Source organism: Zosterops lateralis (genome assembly GCF_965231275.1).
Source record: "Zosterops lateralis genome assembly, chromosome: 11".
Classification (NCBI taxonomy): Eukaryota; Metazoa; Chordata; class Aves; order Passeriformes; family Zosteropidae; genus Zosterops; species Zosterops lateralis.
This window is the reverse complement of record NC_139771.1, coordinates 6,946,344-6,967,075: the sequence shown is the minus strand read 5'-3', so window position 1 is coordinate 6,967,075 and position 20,732 is coordinate 6,946,344. Positions and strand designations below refer to the sequence as shown.

General features: G+C 45.2%; 1 protein-coding gene across 1 annotated transcript in view; it reads left to right on the top strand.

The window, feature by feature from the left end:
• The window catches only part of EFCC1 (EF-hand and coiled-coil domain containing 1), a 34,215-nt gene extending 21,006 nt beyond the window's left edge, over window positions 1–13,209 (top strand). The window contains exons 3-8 of the mRNA XM_083869368.1: window positions 4,925–5,064; window positions 6,599–6,737; window positions 7,007–7,166; window positions 9,649–9,807; window positions 11,505–11,574; window positions 13,068–13,209. Coding sequence (XP_083725494.1) covers window positions 4,925–5,064; window positions 6,599–6,737; window positions 7,007–7,166; window positions 9,649–9,807; window positions 11,505–11,574; window positions 13,068–13,201 — 802 coding nt within the window. The 3' untranslated portion in view covers window positions 13,202–13,209. The remainder of the gene's footprint in view (window positions 1–4,924; window positions 5,065–6,598; window positions 6,738–7,006; window positions 7,167–9,648; window positions 9,808–11,504; window positions 11,575–13,067) is intronic.
• Window positions 13,210–20,732: the final 7,523 nt, after the last annotated feature.

Here is a 20,732-nt window from a genome sequence, read left to right as displayed (position 1 = left end):
GAAGGGAGAGGAGCCAGAGTGCTGGAAATCAGTTCCTACACCCAGGGAGCAGCCACACATGGTCACATTACACTCCTGTCAGGGGTTTTTTCACCTCCCAATAACATTTCTTATTCAACCATATCACCAACAAAAGACAAAATAGAAGTTTCTATAACTGCTGCCAAAGCCTAGGTTTGATCCTAATAAAGGCAGAATCACTAGGCAGCATTTTCTGGTCCCTAGGAACTAGCAAATAACCTATAAATGTTTGCAAAGGGAAATAATTGACCCTGAGATTGGCTCAGTTGGTCAGAGAATGGTGTTAAAAATGCCAGGATTGTGGGTTTGATCCAACTATGGGCCAGTCACTCAAGATTGAGCCTTGGGAGTTCCTTTTGACTCAGAATATTCAATTCAGGAGTTCCTTTTCAGTCACTGTCCAGAACAGCACTTGCAGAAGGCAAAGGACAGGCTGCTGTCAGAAAACCAAAAACTTTCAGAAGGCATCAAGCAGTCAGGGAGCTTGGACTGAAGGAACATGCAGAATTGCAGAGTCTGGTGGAGAGCAGCACTCTGTGCAGCCCCAAGGATGTTTTTCCAAAGCAGCAAACACCATGGGGTGAGGTCAGTGTTGTTTCCTGATGCAGGAGCTGAGGAGTGGCAGCTGCTGGCTCTGACACCTCAGCTCAGCTCTCCCAGTGCCTCCTTTTCCCTCTGCACAGACAGAGCCCTGGCACAGCTCTGCTGGGGAGCCCCCAGGCACCAAAAACCCTTGAGGAACACCCAGCTTGGATGCAGAAGTGATGCTCCCCTCACACATTCCTGTCAGATTTTCCCAAATAATTAAGAGGTCAGAAATAATTCCCAGCCAGCTGAAGGCACACTGTTGTTCAATGAGCCACCTTTCTCTTCTGCCACTCCAGATCCACTCCAGCTCTAAATCTGAGAGGTGCTGACAGAAATTCTGAAGGAATTTAAGCGCCTGTAAGGAGGAGCTCTCAGTCTGTACCACACTCAGGCAGAGCTGCAGTTTAGCAGACATCAAAAAGAGCTTTGGCACATTTTTCAGCTTTCAGAGTGGAATTCTGTAGGATCTTCACCCAGCTGTTAGCAAGAACACTTCTGAAGACACTGAGAAGCTCCCTGGACATTTGATTTTTTTTTTTTTTTCCTGACATACAGCACAGCACCCAGGAGATAAGGGAAGGATTCCTGGGGATTAAACAGCCCAGTCTACGTGAGGGAACACACGAGGTGAGGGGTGTTACACAAGCAATGGCAGAAGGAAATGATCCACAGAGCACAGCTCTGTTTTCTCTCTGATTTGTGTCAGGTGCTTTGGTTAGAGCTGCCAGTGCTCAGAGCACCACAGTGCTCTAGTTACTCATTTTGGATTGTAGCTTTCAAGCATCTTGCTGCAGTGTCCGAGTCAGGGCAGCAGAGAGACAGAATTCTCCAGATGTGAGCTGGAAAAGCAGGAAGGACAAACAGAATGTCTCCAGGCAGTTCTGGCATGGGGCTGTGGCTGTGTTTGCTCCCACATGCCTCCGTTGCTGTTCCTCATGGACTGGGCTAAGAGCAGAGCTCAAACAATTCCATTTCATGGTGTGTGCACAAAGGTTTGTGTCCCCTCCAAAGTGCTCCAGGTCAACTCAGCACGGGCAGCAAGGCACAGTCCTGCTCCATTCCAGGAGTTTCCTGCTTGTATCCAACATGCAAGAGAGGGAAAGGTTTGCAAGAAAACACATGGCCATCACTTAAATGATTTTTTTTTTTTCTAGAAGCTGGTGATTTTGGCAAGAAAATGAAAATCCTCAGCCAATAACAGGAAACCTCCCAGAACTGTAACCATTATAGTTGAAGTTATAACTGTACTTTATAACTGCCCATATAAAGCCAGGATATTCAGTGATCTTTATTATAGCCACTAAAAATTCGTGCTTTTAAACATTTATCTTTAATGCCTGACAGATCAAGCTAGTTAAAAGCTGAGATTAAGCATCTGGATTGATCACAGAAAGTTCATTCATAGGATTTCTGATGGAGAGGAGCTCCCAGCACCAACCAGAGACAGATTTATTCAGAAAACCCACACAGACACTCAGCTCCAGTGTCAAACCATAATCCCAACAGTAAATGAAAAGTCATAAATAATTCAAAAACGTGCACACCTCTAATTCCCGCAGGGAAGAAGCCAAATCTGAAACCATTCTGAGTTCCCTGAACTCTTGACAGCTTAGATAAAATTGTACAAAAATAAAAATCACACCTCATTTGGGTTAAAACCCACAAGTCCTACACTTGGAAAATAAAGTACAGCTCTGGGTATAACTGCCCTCGGGGCAATGTACACACACAGCTGTTTGATCTGCTCCAGGGAAGTCTCTAAAAGAGACGAGTTAAAGGTCTGTGAATGCCAAGTTAATAATTCCTCGGAGTTATTTTCTGATCAGTCAGGAATTATTCAAACCCGAGGTTTGCTCAGCACCAGGAGCAGGTGGGTTTCCCTGCAGCTCCGTGTTTCCATAACAATGCTGCAGAGCCAATTAAAAGCCAATTAGTCATGGACATTACTTTAAGGTCCAGTCCTTTGCAAACTCTCCCCTCTGCAGTGTTGCAGTCCATTATTCCGGGGACAAAGGCTCTGGGATGAATGGGGCTGTTTCCCTGTCTCCATGGAAGCCTTGCCACGCTCACCCCACACAAACCTTCCCAGCGCCTCTTCCCCCTCTGATCTTTGCCCCAAACAAATGTGCTGTTTATTCACTCTGCTTCTCGTTTATGGAGAGCCATTTGATGCTGTATGAATAGCAATGGGGAAAGAATTCGACCTGTGTTTGAGAAGCAGTGAGGGTTCCTGCTTCCAGCTCTTCCTCCGACCCCCTTCACCCAAACCTACTGGAAAGATTTTCATGATACTTCAAAATTCTCCATGTTTTATAGGTTAAACTCTAATCCACTGCAATAAATCCTCACTGAAATATCTGTGTTATGTGAATTAAGTCTAGAATCTGAAAGCCAAACAATCTAAATTATACTGCAGCTCAAAACTGTGAGCATTCTGCTCAGACACCAATTACAGTGTTCCAGGAATTGTAAAGGATTCCTGGAGAGGTACCAGAAAATCAGCACATTGCAGGGAAGTAAAATGCAGTATTCCTGTGAAAGGAGCATCTCCCAGCAGCTGTCCAGAACTCTGAAACTCTGTGATCCTTCTCAGAGCTCCCAATATGAACTGTCCAGGCTTTACAGTGCATTTTATTTGTGCAATACCCCAGAATTGTTTTTTTTCCAGAACTGCTGGCTGTCCAGGCTCCTTTCTGGGAATTGCTATTTCCCTTGGCTTTGCAGGAAATCCAGTTGTTGCTAAGCTGAATGATGCCATAAATTGCAAATGAAGTAAGTCATTAGTTTTTAATGCAGAGGGGGTAAAGTAAGAGCTGGCTTCTCAGCAAGGTTTAGCTCAGCCTCTCCCCTACAGATGTTTTCAAACAGTGACTTTTGTTGTTAAATGCATGATCTTATTTACTCCTGACAGTTTCACAGGCAATAAGGGAGCTGGTTTTGGTGTGGCTCCTCAGGAGCAGCCGAGTTAAACAAAGGCAGTTCTGGTGTCCAGCGTGGCCTCAGCTGCTCTGTCCTTGCAGCCAAAGTCCCCTCCCAGCTGCAGCTGAATTTAAAGGCAGGAAGCACAAGATTTGTACAGAAAGCTCATGTTATACAACTTGTGTCAGCAGGACCCATGTGCTAAGTGGTTTAGCTCTCATTTTTTTGCTATTTAATGCATTAAATAAAGGAAATATTCAATATTCGCCCAACCAAAACTGATCTACGGAAGAATTTGGAGGGAATTTGGCACCTTTGAGGACTCCTATCCCTCAGTTACATTATTTGATCTGTATCCCATCCCTTGAAAGCCATTCCTTCAAAACACGAGTGTGATATCCTCTCAGTGAGCTCAGACAGTTCCAGAGGAGGCCATCAGCAGTGCTGACACCCATTCTGAGATGCTTCTCACCTGCAAATTTCCAGGTGTGCCACCGGTTCTGGATCATTCTTTGTTCCTGCTCAGGCTCTGACTCTGCTTCACCCCAACACTCACAAGACATGGATCAAACTCCCTGACATTGTGAGCCCACAGGGCTGGCTGCAGGTTCCTGTGGCCACAGCAGACTGCTCCATGTATGTCTTCTAGAGGGTTTTGACCTGACCTCAAAGTCAGGGGTGCTGTTCAGCTCTTCTTCTCAAAGGACAGCTGAAATCCACCTTCCCTTGCTTGTCAGGGAAGGGACCTCAGGCAGCCCTTGGGGTTGATGGCCCCGTTCTTCAGCAAGGCCCAGCAGCTGCTGAGGCTTTCAGTTTTAGTTCTGTATTTTCCAGACTCTGCACTGCATTGGTGTGTAACTCTGAAGTTCATATAAAGTGTTAGCCAGTTCTCCTCACAGCTCAGTCAGACAAAACAATCCTTTTCCAGCCCAAGGACATCACTGCAGCTTCAGGCCCAAAAAGTGCAAACAACAGGGAATTGAGGAGAGCAAACTGGGAGGATGGGACTGCATAACCTGAGGTGTAATTGGACAATTAACCCCAATGTGTAAATGGACCAGAACTTTCTAAAGGGTGAAAAGTTGTGACCCATTATCCATCTTGTGTGGAGCCATGGCCAGGATCTTGTTCTGCCCAAGGTGTGTCCTTTGAAAGATACACCTTCAATCTTCAGTCAGGGATGTTTCTCCTTACCACTCTGTATACAGAAGTCAGAGAAATCAGACTGGGCCTTTTAATAAATCCCTCCTTTATTCCTTTAACTCTGTTCCAGGTTCCAGGCTCCTCTGTACCCCTGTTCCAGGTAACCTCTCAGGGCATCACTGCCTCCCACCAGGGCCACATCTTGCTTTTCCCAGTTCCCTGCAGGTCAGGCTCACTCCGGGCTGTTTTTCAGGTCAGAAGGGGAGCAGTGCCAGCCTGCCAGCTGCAAGGACAGCCCTGAGCAGCAGAAGGGAGCAGCTGTGCCCAGGGGCACCCACGGCGTGTCCGTGGCACCGCGGGATCGCCGCTCGCCCGCCGGCATCGCCGACCACGGTACAGCCCAACCTCAAACCCCAACCCCACACACTGCCCTGCCTCTCTCTTCTGCACTGCCAGCAGCAGCAAAACTAACAGACTCACAGCACCAGAAAATTCCAGCCATCTCTAAAAATGATTAATCACAGTGAAGAAAACAAATGGAGATTGTATTGCCCAGTGTCCAGAATTATGGTAACTCCAAGTTTCTGCCAATAGAAAACGATTTATCTCTTCCACTTCTGACACTTCAGGACAGAAAAGTTATTTGGAAACTCTGGGAAGAGCTGGCAGTAATTGGTAGCTTGTTTGGGAAATCTCAGCCCATCTCTGAGGTCTTGGAAAGGGTGACAAACTTCAGGGAACTTCTGTCCCTGTCGAACTTAGCAGCCACTAGGTGCCACTTCTCACTCCCCACATGATTTTGTGCTTAATGAAAGACTGAACTTATCACTTCGAGCTATGATTTAAAACTGCTTTTTTTCCACATGAGTCATCCCACTGAAACTCTTTTTTTCCTGGCTTAAAAAGTATAAAGATTTCATTTCTTTGTAAATAAGAACACCGAGCCTCAGCGAAAATAATTTCCAAGGAAAAAGTTTGCATTTAATATTCTGTACAGCCACGCTCCTTGGAAACATCCTGGCTGCTCCAGTGACTCTGGATGGGCCCAAACTGTTTAGCACATGTAGCACCAACAACTGCCATAACATTGCACACTTAGACTTCCCTGCAGGGATTTATTTTTTGAGGGGCACATCCATTTCAAAGACCCACAAAAGCACTTATCTGACAATAACTCTGAGTTACAAGGCACCTTTACTGCAGACTGGAGAGCTGTTTGCTGTGACAAAAAAATTGGATTTTAGGTGTGTGTTGAGTGGAGCTGGCAAGCAGCTGCTTGGGAATGTTAAAAAATAGTGACATGTAAATACAATTAACATAGCAGCATGCTCTTCATCTGGTTAGACTTAGACAGTAAACCTGCTTTTACAAATGTTTTTATCAAATCACACACTTTGCCAGCTCAGAGTTTCAGAATTTTTTTTTCAGAAAATTACCTATATTTCAAGAACAAACAGCTTTTTAGCAAAATGTTTTCATACAAATAGATCATACGGTTATAGATTCTAAAGCAGGGGAAAATGTTCCATCAAGTAAAATAGGATTAGTTAGGCAGAAAAACTGACCCAGAGAGATGAACAAGTAAAAAAAATTGTGTAACTTGAACAGCAATTGCTCCCCACAAGAACTGATCCTTCACACTTACCCTCACCTTAGAGTAACTCAAGGAAAGAAGAGAGTTGAGGTCAAACAGCTCCAAGTCAAGAGAGCACTGAAATGCTCAAGACTGCTAAAATAAGGATCTTGGCTGCTGCTTCCCAGAGGTGCTGGGGAACCCTGCCTGCTGTTTCTCTGGGGGTTTGAAGCTCTCACTTCTTCCTGGCTCAGGCTCAGGGCTGAGCTGGGGGTGTTGTTGGGGGTGCTGAGGTGTCCCAGCAGGAGCTGGGGGTGTTGTTGGGGGTGCTGAGGGGTCCCTGTGTCCCAGCAGAGGATCAGCTGTTCCGCTCTGTGGAGGGCCAGGCTGCCTCAGATGAGGAGGAGGAGGAGAAGTGCCCGGGTGACCACCACACTCCCCAGCTGCACCACGTCAGGAACATCCTGGCCAAGCTGCCTTGCTGTGCCACTGGGTAAGTTCAGTTCCTTAATTAATGCCTTTTTGGGCCCTTTGCAAAGATCATTTCACCACCTTTTGGCTGCAGTCAGGAGCCTTTTGCCCATCCCTTGTGGCTCGTGGGGAGCAGCCTGCTGGACATTCCCACTGACCCTGATGGGCACCAGGGAAGACACTCATTTGTACCTGTGCTGCCAAGAATTCCACAGAAAAACTGCTTTTTTTACAAGCACAGACCTCTGCTGTGGGCTCTCACTAACTGTTTTCTGTTAATGATGTGTGTAGGTGTGATGAAAAGACATGGAGAAAGCTGCTCTCCTACCTGGAGACCACCAGCACTGACAGGAGGGACCCTGTGGAGCTCTCGGGGAGAATCTCCCCCCTCACAGAGCAGCCAGAACTCCAGGGCCACCTGGAGAACAAACTGGAAACAAAGATGGAAGAGGTAACAGGTGCCAAGCAGAGTGTGGAAGAGTTGTTTATACATCTTTGGGGAGCTGCATCTCCATGTGTTTGTATTTTATTCCAGCCATTCTGCTCTCTGTGGCTGATGTTTCTCGTTGTGCTGTTGTTTGTCAGCTCAGACACCTCTTGCTTTCCTCCAACACCTGCATTTCTACTCTGGTTCCTACCCAAAACTGCCCTTGGAGGATGAGATGTAGCCCAGGCCCTTCAAATACTGTCCTTGATTTCCTGACGTTCCCCAGCTGTGCACAAAACTCTCCCCATGTCCTGAGGCATCCAACACCTCTGGGAGCAGAATAACTTTTCAATAAATCCCTCAGGCTGCCTGAGACTCCTTGTTTTGGAGTAAATTATCTCATTTACCTTGTCTTTTTCTTGGGCTTAGACTGATATATTTATATCATAAGTATAATATATCAATCTCATATCATATATCAATAATGAAATATGAATAAAATTAGTTCTCAGGTTAGCAGCCTGTCCAACTCCCCTTTAGCAGAGGTTATAACCACATTATTTAAAGCCCTAGTGCTGTATCCCAGCAGTCCTGTGTGATCTCACTATTTAACTTCTGCAGACTTCAGCCCCTGATCGGCACAGGTTGAACTGCCAGCAAACCTTTCTATGACACAAAAATTAGTGAATTGCCCTGGTCTCCTTTCTCCTGTGCTTGTTCAGTATTTTATACCCCATCTATAAACAAAGCAGAAAGCTTTCAGTAGTTCTGGAAGGATTATCAGTGAATCAGTGAAATATTTAAAGTAAGGGTAAAATATTCAGCTTCTTTACATGTTGCCATCCTTTGTGTTTTAACAGAGTTTCATATCATTTTCTCCCTTGACTAAGTTAAATGAAAGAGTTCACTTGTTAGGGGAAAACAAAATTAAAACCAGATTAAAATCCTCTTTCTGCCTCACACAGTTTGCAGTATTCAGCAATTTATCCTTGCAATATTCTTAAGAGAAACACAAAAGTTCCTTCTCTACTGCTTAGCATCAGAAAAATAAACTACCTGCAGGTAGTGCCAGTTTTCCTCTCCTTTTTTCCTCATTCTGAGGTGCTCATCTTCTTCTGCAGCATCACACTGCCCTCTTTTTGATCTCTGCTGATGGATATTAGTCTGGAAAAGCACCATTATCAGCAGATTAATACAAAATTCCAGAAGAAAAATGGAACATGTTGCCCTTGATTTAGAGGCAAGCAGGGAGGTGAAGAAGACAGAGTGCCAACTGACTGTGACAAGAATTAAACAGCAGTAGGATGAATCATTTTGAGCCTGTTAGGAAATTTATTCTTAAGCCCTTTTATATTAGCCAGCAGTTATAGGGGAGGAATTTGCTGCTATGAAACAGACAAGTAATGAAAAAATTCCTGACAAAAAGGTCACTCTCCTTGTAATCAACAGAAAGCAAATAGGAAGACTGAGAAATGCTCTCTCTGGAGCACCTTGCAAATAAATATATTGGCTTAATAAATAAGCCACCAACACTTTCTCTGAAGCTGACAGAAGTGCCTTATCCATTGCTGGATGTGCCTCTGTACCTGCTCAGTGTGATCAGACAAATAACAACAAGGCTAACAAGCAAGAGACTCGGCAGGCAAGTGAAGGGCAGCACTCTCAAATCCTGATTAATAATTGCTCCCATCCGAGGCTTGTAAAACCAGAGGATGAGAGAGTTTTGAGATTTGTCATGTCTAGAAAGTTCTGCTTTTTCAACAGCCAAACTCTTAAAAATAGCTCCTGCTGAAGACAGGGTGGTGACCTGGGGATGATGGATGGGCAGAACAGGAGAGAAGTCTAAAAATAAAGTGTTAATGCTGCCCAGTGTAGTGTTGCAAAGAAATGCCAATTATTTTCTGTATGAGCTTGCATGCAAGCTGCCAGCCTAATTAAAGAGACCAATAGTTTATGAACTGCCACACAGGGTCAGGTGAGAAGTTCATCCCAATATCTGGAGAAAAGCAAGGAGAAGCAGTGGAGAGGTTGTTGCTGTTGGTGTTCCTCACCTGGTCCCCACTGCACCAAGGACAGACACATCCTCTTGTCTCACTGAATGTACAGATGATTGCAAGACAAGGAGATGACTGTGGTGAGGGCACAAAAATGAGTTTTGCTTTATGGAGGACAACAGGAATGCAAAAGGGGAGAAAGCTGACATAGAAATGCTGGCATTTAAAATATATAATGAATTTAGTATTTAAAATTCCTGAATGACCTGCCTGCAGCCAGTGGTGAATGAACTCTCACTGCACACAAGAGCAAAGCACTGATTTCCTAACAGCTCCTGATATCTCACTTTTTATAGCACATTAAAGAAATTACAATTAAAGAAATGTCCTTCCCTCCAAGAGAATCTTCTGGAGTGAGCCCCATTTGCCACAAAAGGGGGGAAACTCAGCTTTGCCATCCTTGGGCAAGAAAGGAAAGCTCCAGTGCCTTCAGTTTGCACTGTTTTGTGCAGGTGAAAGGCCCGTGGCTGGGGGAGCTGCAGCAGAAGGTGGAGGAGACAGAAGTGCTGAAGATGGAGCTGCAGATGCTGGAGACAGAGAGGGTCCGGCTGTCCCTGGTGGAAGAGAAGCTCTTGGATGTTCTGCAGCTTCTCCAGCAGCTCCGAGACTTGGTACAGTGGGAGAGCAGCCCTGGGGCTGAGCACTGGGGTTTGTGGTCCTTTCCAAACTAAGAATATGCCCATCCCTTCTACGAGGTACAAAAGCCTTTTCAGCAGGACAGAATTTTACATCTGTGTGCCCTGGGATCTGCCTGGTGCTTGCAGAAAGCTTTTAGACCCCTTTGAGTGGCTTTCTAAAAGCCTGGAGGTCTCCTTGGAGCTGAATCTTCAGGCTCATTACCCTCTAAACCAGAATTGAGAGCAAATGAGGAAAACAAAGGAGTGAGTCTTCAGGAAGATTCCAGAATATGTATTTTTCCTTCTAGAACAGGACCTTACATGCTAATGGAACTCTGAGTCAATATTAAAGAGATAAAACTCCCAGGAGAGTTTAGCAAGAATCCCCTAAATTTCTGATGGGATTTTGTTGCTGTAGGACACGAAATGAACATGGTCCAGTTGTCAGGGCAAAAAGAGGGGAGTTTATTTTCTTTCATGGGCTTATAAAGATTTTGGACAATGACCATGGATTGGAGGATGAGGTTGCCACCTCTCCAACCACACTGGTCAAACTAGAAGTCCATCAATTGTCTCTCCTCAAGAGAGGACTGATAAACACGAAGGACAGTTTAAATTTTATCACTTTTGTTTACATAAAATCTGTGAAAAACTCCACTACAAAAATGCAAACATCAGAAGGCTGAAAAAGATCAGGGCAACAGTATTTGCCTAAGACAAAAGAAACCTTTACCCATCAGAACCTGTGGGTTTAGGTTCCCCAGCACATTCACCTTCATGTCTGAAATATTTCCTTTACAAGAGAACCTACCACCAAGCAGTAACTGTCCAAAGGCACACACACGTTCTGTCAGGACTAATAAAAGCTCCCCCTGTGTTGCTGAGGCCATGTGAAATCCTCAGAGTGCTCCCCACTCTGCCCCAGTCCCCAGCAGATGGAAGAGGCCCCAGGGTAAGGGAGCAGGGCCAGCTCTGCCTGGAGGTAACAGCATCTTCCTCCCAGAATTGCTCCCTCCCACTTCCACTTCTGGAAGTTTTAGCCAGAGCAGCCTGTCCCTGCAGACACAGCCTCTCTAAGTGCTAATTAAAGTGACTGCAGGACCATCTCCCAGAAAACACAACAGTGTCTTGACAGCAAATTAGGAGAGTTTGCTTTTCCAGGCACATTATGTGATGTCCCACCAGATTTCTTATGTAAAACCACCACTGATCCAACTCCTGAGTTGTTTTTCTAGTGCTCTCACTTTGGCTGATGTTTATTAATCTCAGATCCAGCCCTGCCACAGGACATTTGCTCTGTCCTTCAGCTGGGTCTGAGAAGACCCTTCCTGAAAATAACACCACCAGGAGCACTTCACCTTCCCCACAGACCTGGCAGAGGACTCAGAGCTTTTGTTCTGCTTATCCTTCTTGCCACCTACAGTTGTTTAGGCACAAATCCTGTATTTTCCACTGAATAATTGTTATTTCTCTTTCTGCAGCCATGTGGAGGAATTGTAACCCCCTACAAACTGCTGTCTGAGCAGATAAAATGCTTGAAAATAAAGCAAATAGCAAATCTTGTGTTAATCAGTGCCATTTTGGTTTAGTTTCTAAATGCAAATACCCTGCACCCAGGTTCTGTTGCAAATCTGTAAACTGGTGAAGTACATCTCTGTTCCATAATGTTGTTTTTTGTTTGTTTTTTAAAGAACATATCTAAGCGAGCCTTGGGGAAAATCCTGCTGAGCACTTTGGAATCCTGCCGTGACCCCCAGCCTGGTAAGAAAAGAAATCACATCCAAAGACCAAGAAGTGTGAAGAGTGTCCTTTTGGGACAAACACTGGGTAACACACAGATGGGTAGGAAAAGGATATTTCAAATCCTGGGATACAGGCTGGGGAGAAGGAGGTGGTTTGCAAGAAGAATATCTGTAGAAAGTGATGCTTTCTAGTCTGTGATGCACCAAAACCACACCCAGAGTGCTTGTTTTAGTCAAATTTTAATGATAAATTTGTCTTTGGAGAGTAATTCAGTATCCTACAGATGTTTTTAGGGTTTCATTGATACAAGAAAGTGGAAAAATGGCCAAGCATGTCGTTGTTTCTCAGGTTTGCTGCCCCAGTGTGTTGTGTTCTTCTGCTGCAGCACCAGATTTACCCATCAGAAAAGTTTTGTACTTTACAACCAATTCTGTTTCTTTACAACCAGACCAAGCCTGCCCTCCTCTAATAACAGCATTTTGTGATCCTTGTGTGAAAATTAAACTTGCAAACTCCTGTGCCTTGCCAATGGTGTGGAGCTGCCTTTGCAGGAGCCGTGCAGGGATCACGGCCCCAGGGCTTTGGTTTGATCACTTTGTTCCTATTAGCAGAGATTTGTACTCTCCTCCAAGGAACAAACATCCTGTCCCAGGAACATGGCTTGGAGGTGGCTTTTAATGGGCAGGCAGCAGTCAAAGACTAGATTAGAAAAGAGCAGATGTGGCCTGGGGGCTCAGTTTTGGAGAATGTTATTTACAGGTATTTAGGGAGGATGGCAGGGGAGCCCTTCTGCAGTTTGCAGAGCCTGTTTTTCCTCGTGCCCAGCAACCCAGGGCCAAGCTGTGCTCTTCAGCTGCAGAGGGAACTGAGAAAAGAGGGCAAAGACAGACTTTCGTGGGCTCCAGGACACCAACACAGAGAGAAACCACAGCTGAGCCATGGGTTTGATGTTCTCCTGGGAGAATAGAAGAGGAGCCTCTTTGGATCCAGCAGTGTCCAGAAAGGTGCTGCCAATTCTCCTGCACAGGAACAGGGACTCCAAGGGATGCAAAGATCCTCCCTTTGTCACAGCAGCACAGCTCAGCTCCCTAAAACCCCAAAAAGTGCTGCTCTCTGCCCATTCTGCACCACCAGACACAGCTCAGCTCCCCTGCTTTCCACTGTCTGCCTGAGCACTTGGGGAGAGTTAAGCAGCTCTCCCGTCTTGGTAATCAAACATTTTTCTGTGACAAGCCGAAGTGGATGGTTGGGTTGGCAGTGGTGATGTGAAATAGTCTTTGTTCACACATGAGACCTCAGTAGGCAGGGAAGGAAGCAAGAGGAAAACAGAAAAGACAGCTGAACCCAGATTTGCCAGTTTTTTATGGACAGGGATTTGTTATTTGGCCACAAAAATTTAGACATTTTATGATAACCACTTGACAGGGCACCTATGAAGAAAAGAGCCTGTTAGGATTGTGAAACGTCCTTACTTTGCTCAAATGCTGATGTTTGCAATTTTCTTTCCCAAGGCAAAGCCCAGCTGTTTGAAGTGCTGGACACCCTTCAGCAGGAGCTGGCAGCCTGTGAGCTGCTGCACAAGCAGCCCATGGAGCAGGCACAGAGCCCAAGGTCCCTGGCCAACCCCCTGGTGATCTCCTGCTGAGCCCAGCCAGCCCCAGCACAGCAGGAAGGAGGAAGGAAGGACATTTGTCCAACTCAGCCACGCCTGGAATGGCCAGGAGTGAGGAGAGAGCCAAGGGGAGAGCAGTAGCCCCAGCTGAGCACAGCCCTGCCTTAGCTGGACTGCAGAGCCCAGCCCTGGAAAAGTGGGACTGGCACCAAACTGTGCCCACAACACTGACTTGACCCACATGGATTTACAGCCCTGATAAATTGGGACTGAACCGGATTAAATCAAACTGTTCTCACCACCCTCACCTGACCCACATGGATTTACAGCTCTGGAAAACTGGGACTGGATTAAACCAAACTGTGCCCACCACACCCACCTGACCCACAGAGATTTACAGCCCTGGAAAAGTGGGACTGGACTAAACCAAACTGTGCCCACCAGCCTCATCTGACCCACATGGAATTACAGCCCTGGAAAAATGGGATTGGACTGGACTAAACCAAACTGTGCCCACCACACCCACCTGCCCCACACCCTGGGTAGGCGGGGGCTGGGCACAGTTTGCAGCCTTTGTGGAAGCCCCACTCCAAAGCCAAGGCAGCCTGTGTTACCCCTGGATTTGTTATCCCTGGATTAGTTATCCCTAACCCTACCAGTGACAAACTGAATGATAAACACACCCAGAAGTGTGTGCCAGCAGTGCAGGTTTTAAGGGCTCTGTGTTTCTCAGTTATTCACCTTATTTAACTCTGAAGCTGGATTTTTTTTATTGCTCTGCTGAATTTTATATTTGCAATTATAGAGATGCCTTAGGAATATGCAGCAGCCTTTCCTGACAACAGCCAGATTTTACATAAAAAGTTACATTTAAATGCTTGAAGAAGGTCCAAAGCAATTTTGTTCCCAGGCTCTCAGGGAAAGGAAGAGCTCAAAAATTCACTTTGCTGCTGTTCTGTGTTAGCAAACAACTCATCCAGTGCACAAGTGAGTTCTCAAGTTTAATTTCCCTCAATGCAGCTGCAGAGACACAAAATCAGGACCCACATGCAGGGCAATTAATGTAAATAGCTGGGCCTTATCATGGTGCCATGGAATGTTTTAATCAGCAATAGAATGATTCCTGGGGCAAAAGTAAAAAAAAAAAAAAAAAAAAAAAGTTTTTTTTCCAAGGTGCTTTTGCTGTGTCATTCAGGTGCCAAACAGAGGCAGAATTCCTAAAAGAGCCAGCTGAATTTGTGTTGTTGGAAAGATGCACTGGGGATTTTTTAATAACGTGAAATGATTTGCCTGAGATAATGCCAGCCATGAAATAAGATCATTCAACTCCACATGTATGGATTTTCCCCAGAAAAATGGTTTTCATACAGGAATAAGGTCCACAGTGCAAGGTGGGGAATAAGATTTCCAGTCCTGTCAATTCAGAACACACTGTATAGCTCACATACACCTCCATTAAAAACTGGCACATTTGAGCCACGTTGGGAACAAAAAAAAATTATATTATTTTCATTTCATTTTAAAGGAAAAAAAATAAGGGGGGTTATGCAAACAATGGAACAAACTCTGTTCAGTGGTGTTTTACCTTGATGGATTTTTTTGTATTTTGGGGGGGTTTTTTTTGGTGGTTTAGCAGGGGAGGATTTTAAGAATAGATATATATTGTTAATGTACCTTTTTCTCAAAGATACACTAGACAGGACACATATACATAGAACAATATTCACTCTCTAAGAAAGAGAACTGTCTCTTAATGCTGAATATATGACTAACAAAACACCAGAGCATAATATACTGAATATATACTGAGGTACATGCTAGATTATATCCTACAGAAACAGCCTCCAGTTGTGGCCCAGGTAAAAGTTTCAACGAGCAGAAATTGGATTCCTGCTTGGCTTCATTTGCTAAAAAAACCATGAAATACCAGCTTTTGTTTTGTGCAGCTCTCTCAGATTTGCCCAGAGGTGGAAAAGAGGGGAAATGCCAGGAAATCACGGAATGAGCCTGATCTGTGTGTTCAGGTGGCAGGTTCAGAGACATTCAGGATTAAAATGCAGGAGCACACCTGGCTCTGGATCCTCAGTTACTGCAGGGTTTGGATTTGTGACCATCTGGACCCTTTTGCTTCTCCCCATGTCCTCAAAATCTGGCAGTCCATTGCTCACAGACTTTGCATTTCCTTACATCCCCACAAACTCACTTTCAGTTTATTTGTTTTCTATTAAACCCACTAACTGGCCCCTAAAGGAAGCTTGGATATTTTCTCCCCTGACCTCCACCACAAAGTTTTTGGTTTTTTTTTTCCACAAAACAAGCTTTCTGATTTGACTTCCCCTTCAGTTTCCTCCCAACACCCTCCTCACTTCCCATTTGGCAAATTTCCCCCTGGGATCACCTCTGAGGGTTCACACTTCTAGCCCAAATCACATTTTTCAAGGAGAGTTTCCTCCTCCCATTATTTTTATAGTTTATAGGAGGCTTTAAATATCAATAAATTAAAGTCCACCTGAGCTGTCAAGTTATTTAATAATTGTCCCATTTATTTCTGAAGCTGCCTCTGGAGTATTTGGCAGGGAGGGCTCATCACAGATGTCACTCTGAGTCACAGAATTTTTGCAGCAAATCAGAGTGGCCTGAGCTGCTCCGAGGGGTTCAGAGCATCTGTGCACACTTTGGGAGGAAAAACCCTTGGCACCAGGATTTGCTGGAATTAAAACTCCTCCCTCTCATGGTAATGTCCTTTTATCTGTGACATGGTGAGGAAAGGAGCTGGGATTAGGGACAAAGGAGCACTTTTAAACAGTGCTGCATGAAATGGAATTGCTCAGTGGGAGCCTCACTGTGGCATTACCAGCCACAGGGTCCCCCTCAGATTTATAATTCCATGGAGTTTAACTCACTGAATCCCTCAATATTTACATTGTCTTGTTTTCATAATGATTTTAAAAAGACTGGGATTTTCAGAGGTCTTGGGTTTCCTATTCTTACATTTCTGTCTCTTCTTTTTGTCTCAGGATGCCAAAATAGTTCAACTTCTTTTGTGCCCCCAAATTTATTCAAATCACCTCGAGGCTGAAAGCATCACGCCCCAAACCTGGACTGAGGTACTCAGAGAAAAGCTCAGCTTAGGAAAGCAAAACCCCCCTTGTTCTGTGCAGCTCACTCACCTCTTCACTCAGAAGGGGTGTCTGAATTACAGCAAATTTCCCTGAAGTGAGAGTCCCTTCTTAAATCACATTATTTCCTAAAATGCTTATATTTTTCTGAACTGTGACCATTTCAGACTCTGTCTGGAGAATTGCCTGCTCCTAGACTTGATCCCCCTCCCATTTCCAGACTGGGGAACAAAAAGAAGAGAAGGAAAAGGCTCAGAGGAATTCTGAAATTCCTAAACTGGTGTTTTAGACCCAGGCACCAGCTGGACAGCAAATTCCATTCATGGCCTGTTTTCCTCCTGCCAATACAACAATATTCCTGTCTAAGGAAACTCCCAAAACAGAGTGAGCAGGGACAACAAAGTGTCAGAACCAGCAGGAAAAGTCCTGGAATTCCTACCTCTGCCAGAATCTGCAGCAGAGAATACAGACAGCTTGGTTTTAAATTCAATAATAACCCAGGAAATAAAGCAGGATGGACTCTGCATGGAGAGAAGGCTTTGGGGAGAGCTGAGAGCCCCTTGAATGCCTAAAGGGGGTCACAAGGAGGCTGGAGAGGATTTTTAGGGGTGAGAGGGCAAGGGGGGATGGCTTTAACTGAGAGAAGGGTTAGGTGGGATAATAGGAAGAAATTCTTGGAATAGATTGTCCAGAGAGATTGTGGATTCCTCTGGGAATGTTCCAGGCTGGGCTGGAGCAACCTGGTGTAGTGGGAGGTGTTTCTGCTCATGGCAGGGTGTGGAATGAGGGGAGCTTTGAGTTCCCTTCCAACCCAAACATCCTGGGATTCCATCAGTATTCCACAAATTGTCCTGCACTGCTCCTGTGAGCACTGTTCCTACTCAGGGTGTAACTCCACCTCATCCTCACTCTGCAGCCCAAATTCTGCACTCCAGGCACCTTCACCTGGCTCACAGCGGGCCGGACTCAAACCCCAGGGAGCTCCTTGTGTTCCCTGGGCTGCACAAACCAAATTACATCCCAAATTCCTGGTTTATGATGCTGTCTCAAAGAGCTGTGAGGTGACTTATCTCTGTCCAGGAGTAAACAAGGACTGGGGGGTGACATTGAAAAATGATCAGCATTCAAGTGGTTTCACCCATGTGCACCCTGCAAAGCAGAAAGGTCAGGAGAGTTGAGGGTTTGGTTATTATAGTTCGAGATAATTTCTGTGCTCCAAGGTTTTATTGTTTGCTGGCCTTGGTTTTGCTGATTGCTCCTCATTGATTTTTTTTTCCACGCTTACAAGTGGAAAAATGGTCTCTAACAAAGGCAAGGTCCAGCCTTTTGTGAGGAATTTCTACCTCTTAAAGTTGCCAAAAACAGATAACGAAAAATAAAAAAAAGAGAGAAAATATGTGGAGGCTGATACAACTTAACTTAAAATACCATTTAGATAAAAAAATGTTACTTTAAAATAAAGAACATGCCATACCCATGGGAAGATTTTTTGTTGTTTCTGAACTGATGGTGGGAATCAAATCCATTTCCCAGGCAGTGCCAGCTCAGCCCACAGCAGGAGGAGCTGCTCTCCTGTCAGGCTCCAGCAGCAGAGATCAGCTCTGGGGACAGCAGAAGTCAGAACAGCCTCTAATTGCTCATGAGCAAACATCTGTCATGCCCAGGGCTGGGACACAGCACTGACTCATCCACCAAAGGATTGATGGGCACCCAAAAATGTCACCAGCTCCTCAGAGTCATTTCAAAGTCACTCACAGATGGGCTCAGGTTTTCAATATCATTTTCTCCTGCCATGGAAACCATTCCTAGATCACCTTTGGTGCAGCAGCCCTCTTGTTAGAGAGTGGAAATGGGCTGGGACACAGAATTCTTGTCTATCACAGCGTGAAAAACTGGTTTATTCCTCTTTATTCCTGACTCCAACCATTCCCTGGCTCTGGCTGCAGCAAGATCCTGCTGCAGGTTTTCCTTGCACAGTCAAGTGTCATTTTTTATAGCTTTCATTTGTTTTCTTTTTTGCAGCTCCACAGTTTGTTGTGCTCTTTTCCCCCCAGTCAGGAATAAATAGTGCACCCAGCAACCCCCATTCCATCCAAGGAAATTGTTTCAAGTCACAGTGGGCTGAGCTCAGCCTTTACCATGAGTTCATTGACTGCACAAATCACTCCCAAACTCCCGAGGGCTGGGCATGGCCAAGATCACAAAGCATTGAAAAGTGCAGGAAGAGAGGAAAACAACAGGGCTGAGACTCTAAAATAAATCATACTTGGCAATTCTGAGTCTACAGAAAAGGAGATTCTGCTGAGAACTGTAAGAGGAAAAACCCTCTGGAATAAGCAGGAGAAATCTGCATCTCTCCATCACCAGAAACTCTCCCCGTGACAAAACATCTCTTGAAATTCATTTAAACTCTCCCACTTTCACTGAATCCCATTGTGTGATGGGGAAAAATACAATGTCATGAGAATCTGACCTGGTTTATAATGTAGAGGCCTTTAAACCCTTGGTTTTCTTTATTCCTTTGCTCATGCAAGGAAACAGCAACTCCAAGCTCGCTGATCTGTTCCTATTCTTTAAGCAAAAAGGAACCTAAAAGTCAAAAGTAGGAAGGTTTTTCAAATCCTACAGGACATTTGACATTGCCTTATTGTCAGAAACAGAGTTAATTACAAAAATCAACATGTAGGTCCACAAACTACTGCCACTAAAAAATGGAAAGAACTAATTCCAGTAATTTGTATGAAATCTCTGGAAGTTCCTCGTTGCAGATTCTCTTCATTCCCACCCAGATGAATAAACACCACAAATAGTTTTAAAGCTGCATCTGCTGTTGAATGATAACATTATGGAGACCTGGTGCTAACTCCTGCTGGAAATGAACAGTTGGAGATCTCTGAAGGACACTGCAATTGTGGTTTAGGCTGTGGCTGACTCATAAATTGTCACACAAGCAAAGAGCAAATGTAAGTCACATTTTTCTTTTTTTCCCTCCCCATCACTCCTTGTCCAGCCACTGCCAAATAAAAATTTCCACACAAGTTACAGCAGGTGTGGACACAGAAATGCTGATTTATCACTTCATGGCCCCACTACAGCCATGGTACAGTGCAAGGGTGCTAAATAAATCCCTCCAAAAAAAGTCTTGGAAGTATTTTACACAATTATGAAAAGAGAAATGACCTTGGTGCAGGGGGATTAATCCCTGCCCACCTCAAGCAGTGAGTGCACAGTGTGTACATGGGCCAGGGGCTTTGGGGGCACCCCAATCCAGGGCCAGCGCCAGCACAGTCAGGACACACTAAAAGTTGCCTCAGCTTGTGTGAAAAAAGAGATGATTTGTTTGCAATTAAAAAAAAAAAATAAAATAAAAAATCTGGCTTGAATAATAAGGAGAGAAAAATTTATTTCTGTTCAGAAAGTTAAAAAAAAAAATCAAGAAGAGGGGAAAAAAATCAAGTTACCAGACAACAGAGGAGAAAATGATGTCACCATTTCAGCAGAGTTGACACTGAAAAGAATCCAGTCTGGCAAGTGAGCCTGCCCTTCCCAAACTGTGAAATTAATCCTGCACATGGCAACGATGGCTAAGCACATCATTATGGAAATTGGGAGCTCCCAGCAGGAGCTGGGAGTCTGAGAAAGGTGGAAAATCAATGCAGGGAGGGCGAGGAATGATCCCAGCAGTGACCTCTGGACAAGGGGATGGGGGGGACAGGAGGGAGGGAAGGGCAGGGGGACACCAGGGGACACAGTGACAGCACAGCCACGCTGTCCCTGTGCACCTACTCCCCAAAATCCAGCCTGACTGTGGTGTTGAGGAATAAACTTAGAATTATTTAATTCTTATAAACGTCTTAACATTTTACCTGTGTTAAAAATTATTCAATAGTTATGCTGGGTATTGGTTTGAGAGGAGAAATGGGGACCATGGGAAGCATCCAGCAGGACAGAAAACTGCTGGGTGACAGAAAACTCCTCCAGGACTGGATTTGTCAGAGCCTGGGCTGAGACTCTGCCCCCCAGAGAGTGCCAAGGACCTGGCAGGGGAAGTCCTGGGGCTGGAGGAGGGGAGGTGGTGGCGGTGATGCCTCAGTCCCTCCACACAGCTGGAGCCAGGGCAAACCTGGCAGGCAGAACGGGAATTTTCCTGAAGTGAAAAGGCCAGGAAAAGTGCACTTCACCAAACTGAACTTTGTTTTGTTGACGTGAACTGCTCCAAGAGCTCTGCAGTCCAAGCAGGAGTGTGGTTCACACCCAGGAGGGGGAACATTGGATGTGACTGAGGAGGGATTTATCCCACACCATCCTGAATTCCTGTGAATTCCCGGAATCCTGAATTCCCTGCCCTCTGCCCTGCTGGGTTCTCTTCAACCTTCCCCACTGAAGCAGCTCCACTTTGCAGCAAAAACTGCGTTTTCTGGGGTTAAAGCCAGTGCTGCCATATC